This window comes from Oncorhynchus keta, unplaced genomic scaffold (assembly GCF_023373465.1).
Source record: "Oncorhynchus keta strain PuntledgeMale-10-30-2019 unplaced genomic scaffold, Oket_V2 Un_contig_406_pilon_pilon, whole genome shotgun sequence".
In the NCBI taxonomy this organism is placed as follows: domain Eukaryota; kingdom Metazoa; phylum Chordata; class Actinopteri; order Salmoniformes; family Salmonidae; genus Oncorhynchus; species Oncorhynchus keta.
This window is the reverse complement of record NW_026287584.1, coordinates 27,618-43,606: the sequence shown is the minus strand read 5'-3', so window position 1 is coordinate 43,606 and position 15,989 is coordinate 27,618. Positions and strand designations below refer to the sequence as shown.

General features: G+C 43.3%; 1 protein-coding gene and 1 long non-coding RNA gene across 5 annotated transcripts; both read left to right on the top strand.

Annotated features, from left to right (window-relative positions):
• The first annotated feature begins 107 nt into the window (after positions 1–107).
• LOC127924442 (cytoplasmic dynein 1 light intermediate chain 1-like) lies at positions 108–15,460 on the top strand. 3 transcript variants are annotated; one of them, XR_008117915.1, is made up of 14 exons: positions 296–1,794; positions 1,970–2,043; positions 6,456–6,572; positions 6,758–6,988; positions 7,200–7,368; positions 7,583–7,713; positions 7,959–8,094; positions 8,220–8,331; positions 8,814–8,873; positions 9,068–9,112; positions 9,312–9,402; positions 10,801–10,913; positions 11,205–11,315; positions 14,558–15,460. XR_008117915.1 is itself a non-coding variant. In XM_052509175.1 (13 exons), the coding sequence occupies exons 1-13, from the start codon at positions 248–250 to the stop codon at positions 14,638–14,640; spliced, it is 1,368 nt and encodes a 455-aa protein (XP_052365135.1). In that variant the 5' UTR covers positions 108–247; the 3' UTR covers positions 14,641–15,460. The 3 variants fall into 3 exon arrangements, 2 of the variants coding, with proteins under 2 accessions (XP_052365135.1, XP_052365134.1); XM_052509175.1 differs by lacking the exons at positions 296–1,794; positions 10,801–10,913 and adding an exon at positions 108–255; XM_052509174.1 differs by lacking the exon at positions 10,801–10,913 and having other exon boundaries at positions 302–1,794.
• On the top strand, positions 11,322–14,551 carry LOC127924443 (uncharacterized). 2 transcript variants are annotated; one of them, XR_008117917.1, is made up of 3 exons: positions 11,322–11,485; positions 11,549–11,611; positions 11,717–14,551. It is a non-coding gene; the product is annotated as an uncharacterized LOC127924443 (long non-coding RNA). The 2 variants fall into 2 exon arrangements; XR_008117916.1 differs by having other exon boundaries at positions 11,696–14,551.
• Positions 15,461–15,989: the final 529 nt, after the last annotated feature.

Genomic DNA, 15,989 nt, shown 5'->3' with positions numbered 1-15,989 from the left:
GGAGGTCAAGTAGTGGAATGTCAGCTAAAAAGACTGGTACCCAGACTACCACTTAATAATTCCAAGCACAATGTCTTCTCAGTCTCCCAGGCCTTTTGCATTGGAGGAGAGGTTGCAGCCAGAAACTCCCAAGGCCCTTCTATGGGGATCAGAATCCCGGCATTCAAATCAAGAGTTTACCACCGAGTGGCCAACTTGATCAAATCTATGTCCACATTCTGTGCGTCTGAGACGTTAGACCTAGGATATGATATGGTAAGACATTTTCAGATGCGACAAACACGATTGGTTTATGGAATTGTTCATCCTTAGGTTTTGATTCTAATTCTTGTTTCTATTGGCAAATGATGTTATTGTTAACTAGTGAAAATAGTTTTATTTTGCAGTTTTCATTTGTTTGGGTATTTGTTGATAGATTCGCAAGGGGTAGGCTATATTTAACCAATAAGGTCCAAGGAGGTGTGGTATACGGCCAATATACCATACCAACGGGCTGTTCTTTAGTACGACACAACGCTGAGTGCCTGGATACCGCCCTTAGCAGTGACATATTGGCCATATACTACAAACCTCCAAGGTGCCTTATTGTTATTATAAACAAGTTACCAACATAAATGACTGTAAACAAGAAATGTTGCATCATACCCGTAGTTCAGGTCACGTCCCACTGCTTAGACGCTGCCAGATCTTACAACACCTAGATAGGTATTTTACCTTTCAGCTAACCACATATGTCATAGCAATCTGTCAGTCGATGACAAGTCGATGGACACAGTCGACAGTCGATGACGTGGCATGCAACCATTGGTTGATTCATGCAACGTCTAAGCAGTGGAAAGCAACCATACCGTCTGATATTCCACGTCTTTCAGCCAATCAGCATCCAGAAGCCAAACTACCCAGTTTATAAATGTCTATATTAGTGAAAAGCTATATAAGGCTATAAGTCAAATTACTTCCTCTCATGCTTTCCCTTCCTTCATGGACACTTATGCAAAAAATAAAATAAAATTAAATAATGAAAGCCATTTGAAAATAAACATCCTCCATATTGTTTTCACTCATCCTTTGCTTTCAGATCAGTGCAAATCAAGGAAAGGAGGCTAAGACACAGGAAAGGAGGCTAGGCTAGGACATAGGAAAAGAGGTTAGGCTAGGTCACAGGAAAGGAGGCTAGGACACAGAAGTCCAGCACCAGCAGACACTCCGTGCCAGAGGATTAGTTTGCGTTCCAGGTCATCTTTTTTTGCAGCCACAGTTTGCTCAATAAGATTGCTGTATCTTATTCATGTGGTTCCTGAGCCTTTCTACAGTCCAGACGTTGTGACGCTCATCTACAAAGCGTGACTGCAAAAAAGATGACATACAAGTTGGAAGACAACTTGAAAGTAAAATGTCAATTTCAAAAAATATATCAATGCAACTTTTTCCATTCCGAGCACACACAGATTGTATAACTGCATAATTGAATCATTTATCATTTTGTACATACCCGTGTTTAAAATGTCTCCTTCACTCTGTGCATGGTGCTGCACAGATCTGCTGCAAGTTGATTATTTTTAGATCAGTGATTCTGCGTGGCTTCCTTGTTTCAAATTTGAACTTGCCGTGACCGCAGCACTTATAAATAAGGGCATCTGGAACGCGCCCTGTATTATGCCAATTCAAACATCCGGGCACTTAATCCATTCAAGGCTGATAGAAGATGGCTTCGACAGTGAGAATTACGTCAACTGCAAATACACTAAATTCTATAGAAAATCAAACTAGCGACGAGGATGGCCAGAATTTATGGTGAATATTGGTCCTGAACTATACAATAATATGGCGTAAGAAAGGCCTGGCTCGCCTGGCAGAGCCACTTTGAATGGTTTTAGGGTTTGAAAAATCTGGTTCTAGGGAGTAGCGCATCTGAAAAGCAGGGATATGGGTGCTTGGTATTTGTCTGATGTCATTGTCTCTCTTGCAGGTCCTCTATTTTGAGTGAGGTCTCGACGCGTTCACGGTCAAAATTGCCGTCTGGGAAAAATGTTCTTATTATGGGTAAGCCTATTTAATTTTCTGCTTGCGTTGTGTAATATTGGCACGGGATGGACCACCTGCTCCCTCCGCTACTTCAGAGTGTGCGGGATGCTAGACAAGGAGTGCCTCACCACGCGTTCTGTATTCCATTACAATGTCAATAACAGACAGTATTGGACTATTGTTGCGAGGTTTGAGAACCAATTGATTATTAACCGGCTATTGTTGAATGCATTTATAACAGCACCGCTTATAATTGTCCAACAAAATATGGACAGTGTTTCATAGACGACTAAAAATGGCAATTTCTGCAGGTCAGATCGGCTCTGATCCAATCACATTGAAAGAATGATTATATTCAACACCTGCTAGTTTTATCTGTAAAATAAATCCCTCAACGAGCAAATGAGATTACATATATTTCTTATCTGGTCGACTAGTGGTTTACAGTGCCTTCAGAAAGTATTCACACCCCTTGACTTTTTCCACATTTTGTTATTACAGCCTGAATTTAAAATGGATTAAATTTAAATTAGTTGGTCACTGGCCTACACCAAATACCCCATAATGTAACAGTGGAAGTATGTTTTTTTGAAATGTACCAAAAATGAAATCTGAAATGTCTTGAGTCAATAAGTTTTGGTGTAAAAATGTGCTTAACAAGACACATAATAAGTTGCATGGAGTCACTGTGTGCAAAGTGTTTAACATGATTTTTGAATCTCTGTAACCCACACCTACAATTATCCCTCAGTTGAGCAGTGAATTTTAAACACAGATTCAAATACAGAAACACAAAGGTTTTCCAATTCCGAAAGCAAACATTGAATATCCCATTGAAACATGGTGAAGTTATTCATTACTGGATGATGTATCAATACACCCAGTCACTACAAAGATACAGGCGTCCTTCCTAACTCAGTGATGGTGAAGTCGTCTCTTTTCACTGACTCAGATCATTGACCCGTTCAGTCAAAAGAATGAATCTTTTGACTAATTTTGTTCATTTGAGTCAGTAAGAGCCAATTTATGCTTTATCCCAAATATGGTCGGAGGCGCCCAATGGATCGTGTGACTCAAATCTGGAAATTCCAGAGGCACACAGAGGCCAAATTGAGCTCTGTACCGCATCACCGTGCTCCGCTCAAATGTTGTAATTATGTGGATGGCTCCGCATTTACATGATTGGTTGGTGGTAGGTGAGGGCGATAAGTCCTGTGTATACACAAACTCACATCCTTAACAACAGCTCTACGACAAACTGAAGACTGTCATTCACAGTAGGGGGCTTATTGGAGCTGTCATTTGTGACTGAGACTTGTAAATGTGTGCTTTTAAACAATGTACATTTTGTTAATTGCTAGGCATACAAATTACATTATTTCTTGATACATTTGAAACGAGGTCCATCTAGCTGTGGCTGCTACCGGACTAGATTGTGAACGACTCTTGGTGGGATGCATTGCTTGACTGCTGGGAGAGTTCAGTCGTTCACGAACTGCAGCCGACCAAAGGATTCGTTCTCAAGTTCGAGTTTGCTGAGCAGAGGCTGTGTATGGTTTGGTTCTACTAAGCTGTGTCCATCTTAACATTAAATCAATTCAATGCAGTCATTCTTGCACCATACAACCAATTATCAGTTCTAGATATGTCTGTCTTCTCTATGCTCATGATTTATTTTCCTGTGCAAATATGCCAGACAGTTGGGGGTTGGAGGCACGTCTCTGGAGCTGCTGAGCCAGAGGAGTGTGTATGAAAGGTGCTGCTTGGTCATTCCGACGTCTGCGTTGGCCTTGCAGCATTTATGGTGACACAGCCTCTGCAGAAGTCAGGGCATTCATACTTCTTGAGCTTCGCCGAGCAGCACAGACCTGTTGTGAAAGAAGTTGTCAAGGAAGTGAGTTTGTGTTTACAGGACCTCCCACCCTCGCCTATCGTCAAACAATCATGTCGATGCGGAGCTAAAGTTGAAGTCGGAAGTTTACATACACCTTAGCCAAAGACATTTCAACTCCGTTTTTAACAATTCCTGACATTTTAATCCAAGTAAAAACTCCCTGTCTTAGGTCAGTTAGGATCACCACTTTATTTTAAGAATGTGAAATGTCAGAATAATAGTAGAGATAATGATTTATTTATTTAAGCTTTTATCACATTCCCAGTGGGTCAGAAGTTTACATACTCAATTAGTATTTGGTAACATTTCCTTTTAAATTGTTTAACTTCGGTCAAATGTTTCGGGTAGCCTTTCGCAAGCTTCCCACAATAAGTTGGGTGAATTTTGGCCCATTCCTCCTGACAGAGCTGGTGTAACTGAGTCAGGTTTGTAGGCCTCCTTGCTCGCACACGCTTTTTCAGTTCTGCCCACATATTTTCTATGGGATTGAGGTTAGGGCTTTGTGATGGCCACTCCAATACCTTGACTTTGTTGTCCTTAAGCCAATTTTACACAACTTTGGAAGTATGCTTGGGGTCATTGTCCATTTGGAAGACCCATTGCGACCAACTTTAACTTCCTGACTGATGTCTTGAGATGCTGTTTCAATATATCCACATAATTTTCCTCTCTCATGTCATCTATTTTGTGAAGTGCACCAGTCCCTCCTGCAGCAAAGCACCCCCACAACATGATGCGGCCACCCTCGTGCTTCACGGTTGGGATGGTGTTCTTTGGCTTGCGAGCCTCCCCCTTTTTCCTCCAAACATAAAGATGGTCATTATGGCCAAACAGTTCTATTTTTGTTTCATCAGACCAGAGGACATTTCTCCAAAAGGTAAAATCTTTGTCCCCATGTGCAGTTGCAAACCATAGTCTGGCTTTTTTATGGTGGTTTTGGAGCAGTGGCTTCTTCCTTGCTGAGTGGCCTTTCAGGTTATGGCAATATAGGACTTGTTTTACTGTGGATAAAGATACTTTTGTACCTGTTTTCTCCAGCATCTTCATAAGGTCCTTTGCTGTTGTTCTGGGATTGATTTGCACTTTTTGCACCAAAGTACGTTCAACTCTAGGAGAACGTATGACTGCTGCATGGTCCCATGGTGTTTTATACTTGCATACTATTGTTTGTACAGATGAACGTGGTACCTTCAGGCATTTGGAAATGAGGTCTTGGCTGATTTCTTTTGATTTTCCTATGATGTCAAGCAAAGAGGCACGGATTTTGAAGGTAGACCTTAAAATACATCCACAGGTACACCTCCAATCGACTCAAATTATGTCAATTAGCCTATCAGAAGCTTCTAAAGCCATGACATAATTTGTTTTCAATGTTCCAAGCTGTTTAAAGGCACAGTCAACTTAGTGTATGTATACTTTTTACCCACTGGAATTGTGATACAGAGAAATAATCTGTCTATAAACAATTGTTGGAAAAATTTGGGAGGCGCACAGCGATGCGGTATGGTGCTCAATTTGGTCTCTACGTGCCTTCAGAAGGTCCGCAATTGCGTCGAACCATTCATACAGTGCCTCCAACCACATTTTGGATCAAGCATGAATTGGCTCTTAATCCTGTTTGCAATAATGCACTGTTTGGGGCAAATCCAACACAACACTGAGTACCGCTCTTCATATTTTCAAGCATAGGGGTGGCTGCATCATGTTATGAGTATGCTTGTCATTGGCAAGGACTAGAGTTTTCTTTATGATAAAGATAAATCTAATAGAGCTAAGCAGTGGCAATATCCTGGAGGAAAACCTGGTTCAGTCTGCTTTCCAGTAGACACTGAGAGATGGTCACCTTTTAGCAGGACAATAACCTAAAACACAAGGCCAAATATACACTGAAGTTGGTTACCAAGATGACATTGAATAGCCTAGTTAAAGTTTTGACTTAAAAATATCTATAGCAAGACTTGAAAATGGCTGTCTACCAATGATCAACAATCAACTTGAAGAACTTAAAAAAAAAATAGTCATGTGCAAATGTTGTGCAATCCAGGTGGGAATAATTCTTAAACTGAAATCGCTCACAGCTGTAATCTCAGCTAAAGGTGATTCTAACATGTATTCAACCCCCTGAGTCAATACATCTAATCAAGAGTTTCATTTATTTATATATCTTTTATTTTACAAATGTTAGAATTTTTCTTCCACTTTGACATTACAGAATATTTTGTGCAGATCGTTTACAAAAAAGGTCAATTACATCAATTTGAATTCCACTTTGTAGCAGAACAAAATTTTGAAAAAGGTGAAGTGGTGTGAGTATTTTCTGAAGGTATTGTATCGGCCCTGCATATAGGCCTAACTGATTTTGTGAGCAATAGCTGCATTGATGCAAAATGATATACGTTTTATAGGCCTAGAACACTGGCCACAGCAGGCAGCTGACCTAAAGGCCTAATGTAGCCTACAGTAGGCTATAACGGAGTTGAATGATTTTGCTTAGCATGCAGTTTACCTGCACGTATGTGTTTCATATATGCTACAGGTGAGACGGGGGCAGGGAAGACCACTCTCATAGCCAAACTGCAGGGAGTTGAAGAATACATGAAAGGCAGAGGACTGGAGTACCTGTACTTTAACGTTCACGATGATGACATCGATGGTAAGTGTGTCTTTTGGACATAATGAGAAAACAAAGGTTATTAAGTTTGATGATTTGTTTTAGTTCATAATATAGCTTTGGGTGTCAGTGTATGATGGGTCAGTAGCGATCAATAGGAAAGCCTTGTACAATTTCTCCTTTTGGTGTGATTTGACCCCAAACTGTGTGTGTGTGTGTGTGTGCAGATCATGCTATGTGTAACGCATGGATTCTGGACGGTGACCTGTACCACAAAGGCCTCCAGAAGTTTGCTGTGTGTGGGGAGAACATGGCCGACACTATGGCCCTGCTGGTAGTGGACATGTCCAGGCCGTGGACGGTGCTGGACTCTCTGCAGAAGTGGGCCAGTGTGCTACGAGAACACATCGACAAGCTCCGAGTCAACCCAGAGACACTGAGGGACATGGAACAGAGATGTACGTCTATGAATCTGAGAGAGAGACGTTCTTACTTTATAACATTAAAGACTTGAAATAGCTACTTCAACAGTATTTCTTTAACTTTAAGTAGTCATGAGATATAAACTATAAAGTTAATTGAGATGAATTGTTTAGAGTTTGAATTAAAAAGGGTAAAATAGCAATAGCTGTAAAACGGAATCTCTTCCACCCTCTCCCCTACCGCTAGTGGTCCGACAGTTCAGGAGTACTCAGAGCCAGGGGGTGACCACAGCACCTCTCCCAAGAGGAGGAACCCCGTGGCTGGGGAGGCTGAGGAGGAGTGTGTGGTGCTCCCCTTGGGAGAGAACACACTCACACACAACCTGGGCGTGCCTGTTATGGTGGTGTGTACAAAGGTAAGGTGGGCAAAGCTCTGGCATTAGGGAAAGAAATTAACTTGCCTTGTTAACTCAACTTATCAAAGGATACTTTCAGCGGCATTGGTATGGTTTCTTTATTCATGTGTATAAAGGATGTAAAATCTGTCATTTTGTTTTACACTTTTCTCATCTTTGCTTTACATTTCTTTTTCATTCTTGTCTTGTGTGGCTTACCCTCTCTCTCTCTCAGTATTCTCTTTCCCTCTCTTCACTTCCCTCATTTGCAGTGTGACATGTTTCTCAGTCTAGAGAAAGAGCATGACTACCGGGAAGAACACTTTGACTTCATCCAGTCTCACATCCGACACTTCTGCTTGCAGTGTATCCTTCTGCCTCACCGACTGGTTTTCTGCCCTAAGAGTTGGCATTCCTCTGCCGTTATTCTTTCAAACTAATGGATTTTCATATTTTCTTAGATGTACCAACCATGTGCAGGCACCAGTTTCAGGTTGTTCTTTGTTGTGTGAAGTGAGCATGTTTATTCTGAGCTAGGTAGTAGAGGCTCTTTAAGATATGGTTGGCCATTCTAGCAATAATACTATCCTTGACAAGTAGTGGTCTCTCAGATGGCGCAGCGCTGCTATACACGTCAATGAAGGAAAACAAAAACCTAGACCTTTTGTATAAATACCTGGTCCATAGATTATACGGGTTTCCCTTTGACATGCTGGCCCAGGTGGTGGACAAAGACTCAGTATTCATGTAAGTGTGACTCAGTGTTCTCACTAATGAAACATTTAGCCTTTTTCTCATGTGCTGTTAACAATGACATGAGTTATTTTTTAATATATATATTTTGTATGCTTCTGTGGTTCATTGTCTTCCAGCCCATCAGGATGGGATAATGAAAAAAAGGTTGCCATTTTATATGAAAACTTTCAGTCGTTGAAAAGGGAAGACAAGTTTGAGGAAGTTATCATCCAGCCTCCTGTTAGAAAGGTAATATCACTCCCAGATCTTCTTTTTATTTTTGGCACAGACATGAAATATTAGAAACAAGTGTAATTTAACAGAATTTAACAGACCTTTTAACTGACCTACACTCTAGTGGTAGTATCTTGGAGTTGATTAAAATTGTGACTGAATCCAAAATCCTTAGCCCTGATCAGGGTCAGAGATTACTACCGGCATGCATGGTTGGTGCTGTGCCTGGGTGGACTGGGGGATTCTGGGTGTTTGCTCTCTTCAGTCCTCTCCTCTGGACTTTAATGGGCCCTGGGATGAGGGGCCCATTAATCTCAAATAACATCAGATTACCAGGATGAGCCTGCCTGTACTCAGATTATGGTGCCAAGGCCAGGCAAATATGTACTTCATCGGATGTACACTAAACTAACACATTAGGATGACTTTCATGTCATTTTGTGGAGAAAAGGTATACAGGTATGTGTTTGTTTATGATGTTTTGTTTTTTTGAGCAGTTTGTACATGAAAAGGAACTAGGTGCGGAGGATGACCAAGTGTTTCTCCTCAAGCTTCAGGTAAGGGAGAATGTACAGTGTGTATTTGTACAGCTGGTATGACCCAACACATTACTTTGGTAATAATGCTAATCTGACATCAGCTGTGATAAGTTTAATTCTGCCAGTTACCATATGAATTAGGTTAGTGGTATTAAGGGCTTCAGACTCTATCTGGACTCTCACACTACATGCTCTGTGTTGTCTATTAACAGACCCTGTTGTCTAAGCAGCCCCCAGCGGCAGCAGGCAGACCAGTGGTAAGTGTCTGGGGAAACATGCTACTGTAAAGGACCTAAAGAGTTCATGTAAGTCTTCTGATATATGCAATTAATGATCCTCTACTCCTTCTTCCTTTCCTGTCTCTTCTCTTTCTCTCCCCTCCCTTCTCATCCTCTTCTTCTCCTCTCTACTGTTCCTGTATCATCCCTCCTTCATTCCTTCTCCTTTTCATCTCAGGACACCACAAACAGAGCACCCTCTGGCTCTCCACGGGTGTCAAATCGCTCGGCAACAGCAAACGTGGCCAATGTGATGCCCATGCAACCAGGTACTGAGACCATAGATCCCCGATAACTCATTCTACTGAAATGACAAAGATTAGCTTTGACACCTGTATTAAGTTTGCACCTACTGTGCATTTGGAATTCAGACCCTTGGCTTTTTTACACATTTTGTTACATTGCAGCCTAATTCTAAAATTGATTTTTTTTAAAGTCAATCCTAATTCATCTACACACAATACCCCATAATGACAAACAAAACATGTTTTGTAGAAGTTTTTGTCCATGTATATAAATAAAACTGAACGATCACATTTACATAAGTATTCAGACCCTTTACTCAGTACTTTGTTGAAGCACCTTTGGCAGCGACTACAGCCTTGAGTCTTCTTGGGTATGACGCTACAAGCTTGGCACACCTGTATTTGGGGAGTTTCTCCCATTCTTCTCTGCAGATCCTCTCAAGTTCTGTCAGGTTGGATGGGGAGCGTTGCTGCACAGCTATTTTCTTCAGAGATGTTCGATAGGGTTCATGTCCGGGCTCTGGCTGGGCCACGCAAGGACATATAGTGTCCTTGAGTGGAACCAGAGACTTGTCCCAAAGCCACTCCTGCATTTGTCTTGGCTGTGTGCTTAGGGTTGTTGTCCTGTTGGAAGGTGAACCTTTGCCCCAGTCTGAGTTCCTGAGCACTCTGGAGCAGGTATTCATCAAGGATTTCTCTGTACTTTGCTCCGTTCATCTTTCCTTCGATCCTGACTAGTCTCTCCGCCCCTGCTGCTGAAAAACAACCCCACAGCATGATACTGCCTCCGCCATGCTTCACTGTTTTTATGGTACCAGGATTCCTCCAGATGTGACACTTTTAATTATTTGGCCTGAATACCATCTTAGTTTAATCGGGCCAGAGAATCTTGTTCCTCACGGTCTGAGAGTCCTTTAGGTGCCTTTGGGCAAACTCCAAGCGGTCTGTCATGTGCCTTTTAAGTGGCTTCCGTCTGGCCACTCGACCATAAAGGCCTGATTGGTGGAGTGCTGCAGAGATGGTTGTTCTTCTGGAAGGTTCTCCCATGTCCCCAGAGGAACTCTGGAGCTCTGCCAGTCACCATCAGGTTCTTGGTCACCTCCCTGAACAAGGCCTTTCTCCCGCGATTGCTCAGTTTGGCCTGGCGGCTGGCTCTTGGAAGTCTTGGTGGTTCCAAACTTCTTCCATTTAAGAATGGAGGAGGCCACTGTGTTCTTGGAGACCTTCAATGCTACAGAAATGTTTTGGTACCCTTCCCCAGATCTGTGCCTCGACACATCCTGTCTCGGAGTTCTACGGACAGTTCCTTCAACCTCATGGCTTGTTTGTTTTCTCTGACGTGCATTATCAACTGTGGGACCTTATATAGATGGGTGTCTGCCTTTCCAATTCATGTCCAATCATCAATTAAATTTACCACAGGTGGACTCCAATCAAGTTGTAGAAACATCTCAAGGATGATCAATGAAAACCATATGCACCTGAGCTCAATTTCGAGTTTCATAGCAAAGGGTCTGAATACCTATGTAAATAAGGTATGTCTGTTTCTTTAATGTTGATTACATTTGCTAAAAATGTTAAACCAGTTTTCACTTTTTAATATGAGGTGTTGTGTGTAGATTGAGGATTTGTTTTATTCACGTCTATTCAGAATAAGGCTGTAACATAAGAAAACGTGTAAATCTGAATGCACTGTATATTTTGTACGTAGGGAATAACACCGCCAGCCTAACTGTTATTTTTTCTAAACAATACCTGCCAACCTTGTGTGTGCAAGTTCGCTGAGTAACTGATGTTTTGTCTCTTTGTTTTCGCTGTGCCATTAGGCGGGCAGACCAGCGAGGGTGTGCTGGCTAACTTCTTCAACAGTCTCTTGAGCAAGAAGACCGGGGAAGGGGGCGGGGCCAACAACACGCCCAGAACAGTCCGGAAGTCAGGTACTGCTCCACACATGGAAGATCTGTAACTCTTTTGTCATACACCTTCTAGTAAAGTTCTAGGGAGCACAGTGACAGGTATTCTTCCCCAAATGTCCACAGAAAGACATGAAATAGAAAACATCCATTCTGTCATCTCACTGTAAGTCCGTCACTGTGTGGTTGTTTAGGTGCACTGTGTGGTTGTTTAGGTGCACTGTGTGGTTGTTTAGGTGCACTGTGTGGTTGTTTAGGTGCACTGCGCGGTTGTTTAGGTGCACTGCGCGGTTGTTTAGGTGCACTGCGCGGTTGTTTAGGTGCACTGTGTGGTTGTTTAGGTGCACTGCGTGGTTGTTTAGGTGCACTGTGTGGTTGTTTAGGTGCACTGCGTGGTTGTTTAGGTGCACTGCGCGGTTGTTTAGGTGCACTGCGCGGTTGTTTAGGTGCACTGCGCGGTTGTTTAGGTGCACTGCGCGGTTGTTTAGGTGCACTGCGCGGTTGTTTAGGTGCACTGCGCGGTTGTTTAGGTGCACTGCGCGGTTGTTTAGGTGCACTGCGCGGTTGTTTAGGTGCACTGCGCGGTTGTTTAGGTGCACTGTGCGGTTGTTTAGGTGCGGTTGTTTAGGTGCGGTTGTTTAGGTGCACTGAGCACGTGTGTGTTCTGTCCCCCTGATCTCTCCTTTATTAGACTGACTCGCACTCCTTCCATTGTCTTTACCAGCGGTTCTAAACCTCAGTAACTAAGCTCATAAGGCATTTACAAGTTATATTCTTTAAGAGTTGTTGGTGTAATAGAGAATTTCCATGAGAACCAGAAGGTGAGCAGTCATTGATCAAATCAATCAGAAATCAATCCTGTTTAATACAAGTTGCAACAGGGAGACAATCTCCAGAATGGAACATTTCCAACTGGCCTTCTCTAAGCAGGCCCTATGTTCTAATCTCACAACACAGTGTTCTGTGAACACCCGCCGCCGAGAGGCTTGTAGGAAGTCACGGCATCATCTGCTAGTGCTACAGAATACAATAACAATCAGTGTCCTCGTACCTCCAGTCTGGCATCAATCACTATCAACAGATATGAGCACATCCATAACATTCACTATCAAGTCTAGTGACCAGCAACCCATAAACAATGAGTGTCCTAAATAAAACACTCAAAATCATGTGTTTTACATAAAGGGAGAACATATAAATAAGTATTGTGGTAATATTAACTTTTTTCATCTGAAATATTCCCAATACAAATGGCTACATATCAACACAGGTTCAGAGATGGATGGATGTACCAATCTTACATGGAACAATATATAAATACATGCAACAATTTAAAAGATTTGACAAAGTTACAGTTCACAAAAGGAAATCAGTCAATTGAAATAAATGCATTATGCCCTAATCTATGGATTTCACATAACTGGGGATCCAGATATACATCTGTTGGTCACAGTAGTTAATATTTCTGTCCTAAATGAACCTTTTTTGTTGTTGCTGGTTTTCAACCTTCTTTTAATAATTGTGACGTAATCTATACTTGTCTAATGATGTGGAGGGGAGATCAATTGATCATAACTGAGTTGTCAATACGGATTGTATTTTAGAGCCGCGTGTGTGTGTGTGTGTGTGTGTGTGTGTGTGTGTTAGTTAGTGGATGCTGGCCCTGCTAAGGTCGGTGTATCATGTAACTCTCCTGCATGTGTTCATATTCACGGAGCGTGCTCACTCTGTTGCCATATTAACATTGAACAAACCCTTATTTTATGTTGTACTTGGTCAATTAGACCGAACGACCTGTTTCCCTGCCCTTGTGTTGCCTTATTTGAATGCCTGCGCACACAGAGCCTGCCTGGCCCAAATGAGTGGCAGGGTGCTCCATCGGCTCCCCAGACATCAGGCAGGTCTGCCACTAACAGACAGCACAGAGCCTGCCTGGCCCAAATGAGTGGCAGGGTGCTCCATCGGCTCCCCAGACGTCAGGCAGGTCTGCCACTAACAGACAGCACAGAGCCTGCCTGGCCCAAATGAGTGGCAGGGTGCTCCATCGGCTCCCCAGACGTCAGGCAGGTCTGCCACTAACAGACAGCACAGAGCCTGCCTGGCCCAAATGAGTGGCAGGGTGCTCCATCGGCTCCCCAGACGTCAGGCAGGTCTGCCACTAACAGACAGCACAGAGCCTGCCTGGCCCAAATGAGTGGCAGGGTGCTCCATCGGCTCCCCAGACGTCAGGCAGGTCTGCCACTAACAGACAGCACAGAGCCTGCCTGGCCCAAATGAGTGGCTGGGTGCTCCATCGGCTCCCCAGACGTCAGGCAGGTCTGCCACTAACAGACAGCACAGAGCCTGCCTGGCCCAAATGAGTGGCTGGGTGCTCCATCGGCTCCCCAGACGTCAGGCAGGTCTGCCACTAACAGACAGCACAGAGCTCATGTCCTCCATATCCTCTCTGGTTGTAGACCTGTATCTGGGCCTTAGTATGTCTCTGGGCCTTAGTATGTCTCTGGGCCTTAGTATGTCTCTGGGCCTTAGTATGTCTCTGGGCCTTAGTATGTCTCTGGGCCTTAGTATGTCTCTGGGTCTTAGTATGTCTCTGGGTCTTAGTATGTCTCTGGGTCTTAGTATGTCTCTGGGCCTTAGTATGTCTCTGGGTCTTAGTATGTCTCTGGGTCTTAGTATGTCTCTGGGCCTTTGTATGTCTCTGGGCCTTTGTATGTCTCTGGGCCTTTGTATGTCTCTGGGCCTTTGTATGTCTCTGGGTCTTTGTATGTCTCTGGGCCTTTGTATGTCTCTGGGCCTTTGTATGTCTCTGGGCCTTAGTATGTCTCTGGGCCTTAGTATGTCTCTGGGCCTTAGTATGTCTCTGGGCCTTTGTATGTCTCTGGGCCTTTGTATGTCTCTGGGCCTTTGTATGTCTCTGGGCCTTTGTATGTCTCTGGGCCTTTGTATGTCTCTGGGCCTTTGTATGTCTCTGGGCCTTTGTATGTCTCTGGGCCTTTGTATGTCTCTGGGTCTTTGTATGTCTCTGGGCCTTTGTATGTCTCTGGGCCTTTGTATGTCTCTGCGTCTTCACGGCCTTAGTAGTTGGTTACAACTCATTTCTTTGTTTTCAGAATTTACTGTATCAGTTTGTTTCAAATGTGTGTTTTATTTGTCGTTTTCTAATGCTGCCACAGAGAGTACAACTGCAGACTGATCTTTGTCCCGATACTAGTAATTGGGAGAAAGTGTATTTTTAACACCTACACCTATTTTGCAAACTCTTCCAGTATCAAAGGTGGGACTTGACGGTGAGCCAGAGGCGTCCTCCCCGACCTCATCCTCACCCCCAGCCGACATGGAGGAGTCCTGAACCACCAAACCCTCCCCACCACCACACACCCACACACACTTGCTGGGTCCTCTCGCTCTTTAGACCCTCGACTGTCAGATGGATCAGAAGCTGGGCTGGAAACAGAACAGAGCGGTCTTGGAGCGGTTGCCGTGAGACCGAGCCTTGCATGCCAATCCGTTGAACCACCACCAAAGCAAAACAACATGGACTTACTGAAAACCATCAATGTATTATATAGAAGATAAGCTCACAGGATATTGGAGGGAAATGGAGTAAGTCTGACTCGTTGTTGCTTTATTTGACAGCAACATTAAAATGAGAGGAACTGGATATCTTGCGGGTGGTCTTGAAGCCACTGTGACAAGTGCACATCCTTGATATCACTCTGAGCACTGTGGCTGTCTGCGAGGAGGTTTTCAAAGTGGAGGAGATTGATGTTTGCCATTTGTGGAGATGGGTCTTTGGTAGACAGCAGGTCCATTGTTATGTGACGTCATAATGCACTGAAACACTGATGGATGAAGACTGCTGTACAATCAGGCAGAATGATGGAAATAGTTGGTGTTTTAGTGCTTATAATGGTCATAATCAAGGGTTCTGTTAGAACTCAAGAATCCAGAGTCAAGGATGATGCTCTAAAACCAGGGAAATGATTTATTCTTTATTTTTTTTAACTTGTGTTCATTTGCTTGGTTTGGATTAGGGAATAGGCAGACCTCTGGAGTGTTTTATTGGCATAGGGGAATCATCTATCACAATCTTAAAGTAGTCAAGTTCTCATGAACTATTCAACTGTTAAATCTGCCATTATTCAATAAAGCTGTATTACTAATCAGGACTCTGCTTTTGTCTCTGTCATGTTTCTTTAGGCCTACGGTACCTCTTGCATGGTGCAATAGCCAATGGTATTGTGTAACTTACACCACTATTATTGAGTTCTATCCTGGTACTGGCCGGGAAGTCTGAAATACGAAAAGGAGACGAGGTCGTGGAACGGGGTGCTTAAGAAAATCATCGTCGTTCAGTTTCAAATAGGGAGAAGATCTTGACGAAACGGGGAGAAATCCAGTGGAGGTGGTTGAGCAACACTGGGCTGTGATTGGAGCAGAGATGGATAGGAAGGTCGGGCGGTTAGGGTTGAGTGAGGAAGTAGGAGAGGTGTCTGCTAAATTTCTTTGTGATGGAAGTTTGGTGTGTTTCAATGTTACAGTATGAGAAGGTGCTCAAACTCAAGCAGGTATGTAAAGTGTGGTTGATGGTAGCCTGCTGGATCAAACTGGACGGCAGTGGGTCAGGAGTTATTACAGGAGTTATTACAGGAGTTATTACAGGAGTTCCAGAAAGTGTTAACATGCCAGAAATAAAGG

Excerpts from the sequence above, each read along its gene's own strand:
- LOC127924442 (XM_052509174.1), top strand. The coding sequence starts at position 1,706 with ATGGCTTCGACAGTGAGAATTACGTCAACTGCAAATACACTAAATTCT. Across the intron at positions 6,573-6,757 it reads TCACGATGATGACATCGATG|ATCATGCTATGTGTAACGCA; the intron begins GTAAGTGTGTCT and ends GTGTGTGTGCAG. Across the intron at positions 8,332-8,813 it reads TCCAGCCTCCTGTTAGAAAG|TTTGTACATGAAAAGGAACT; the intron begins GTAATATCACTC and ends TTTTTTGAGCAG.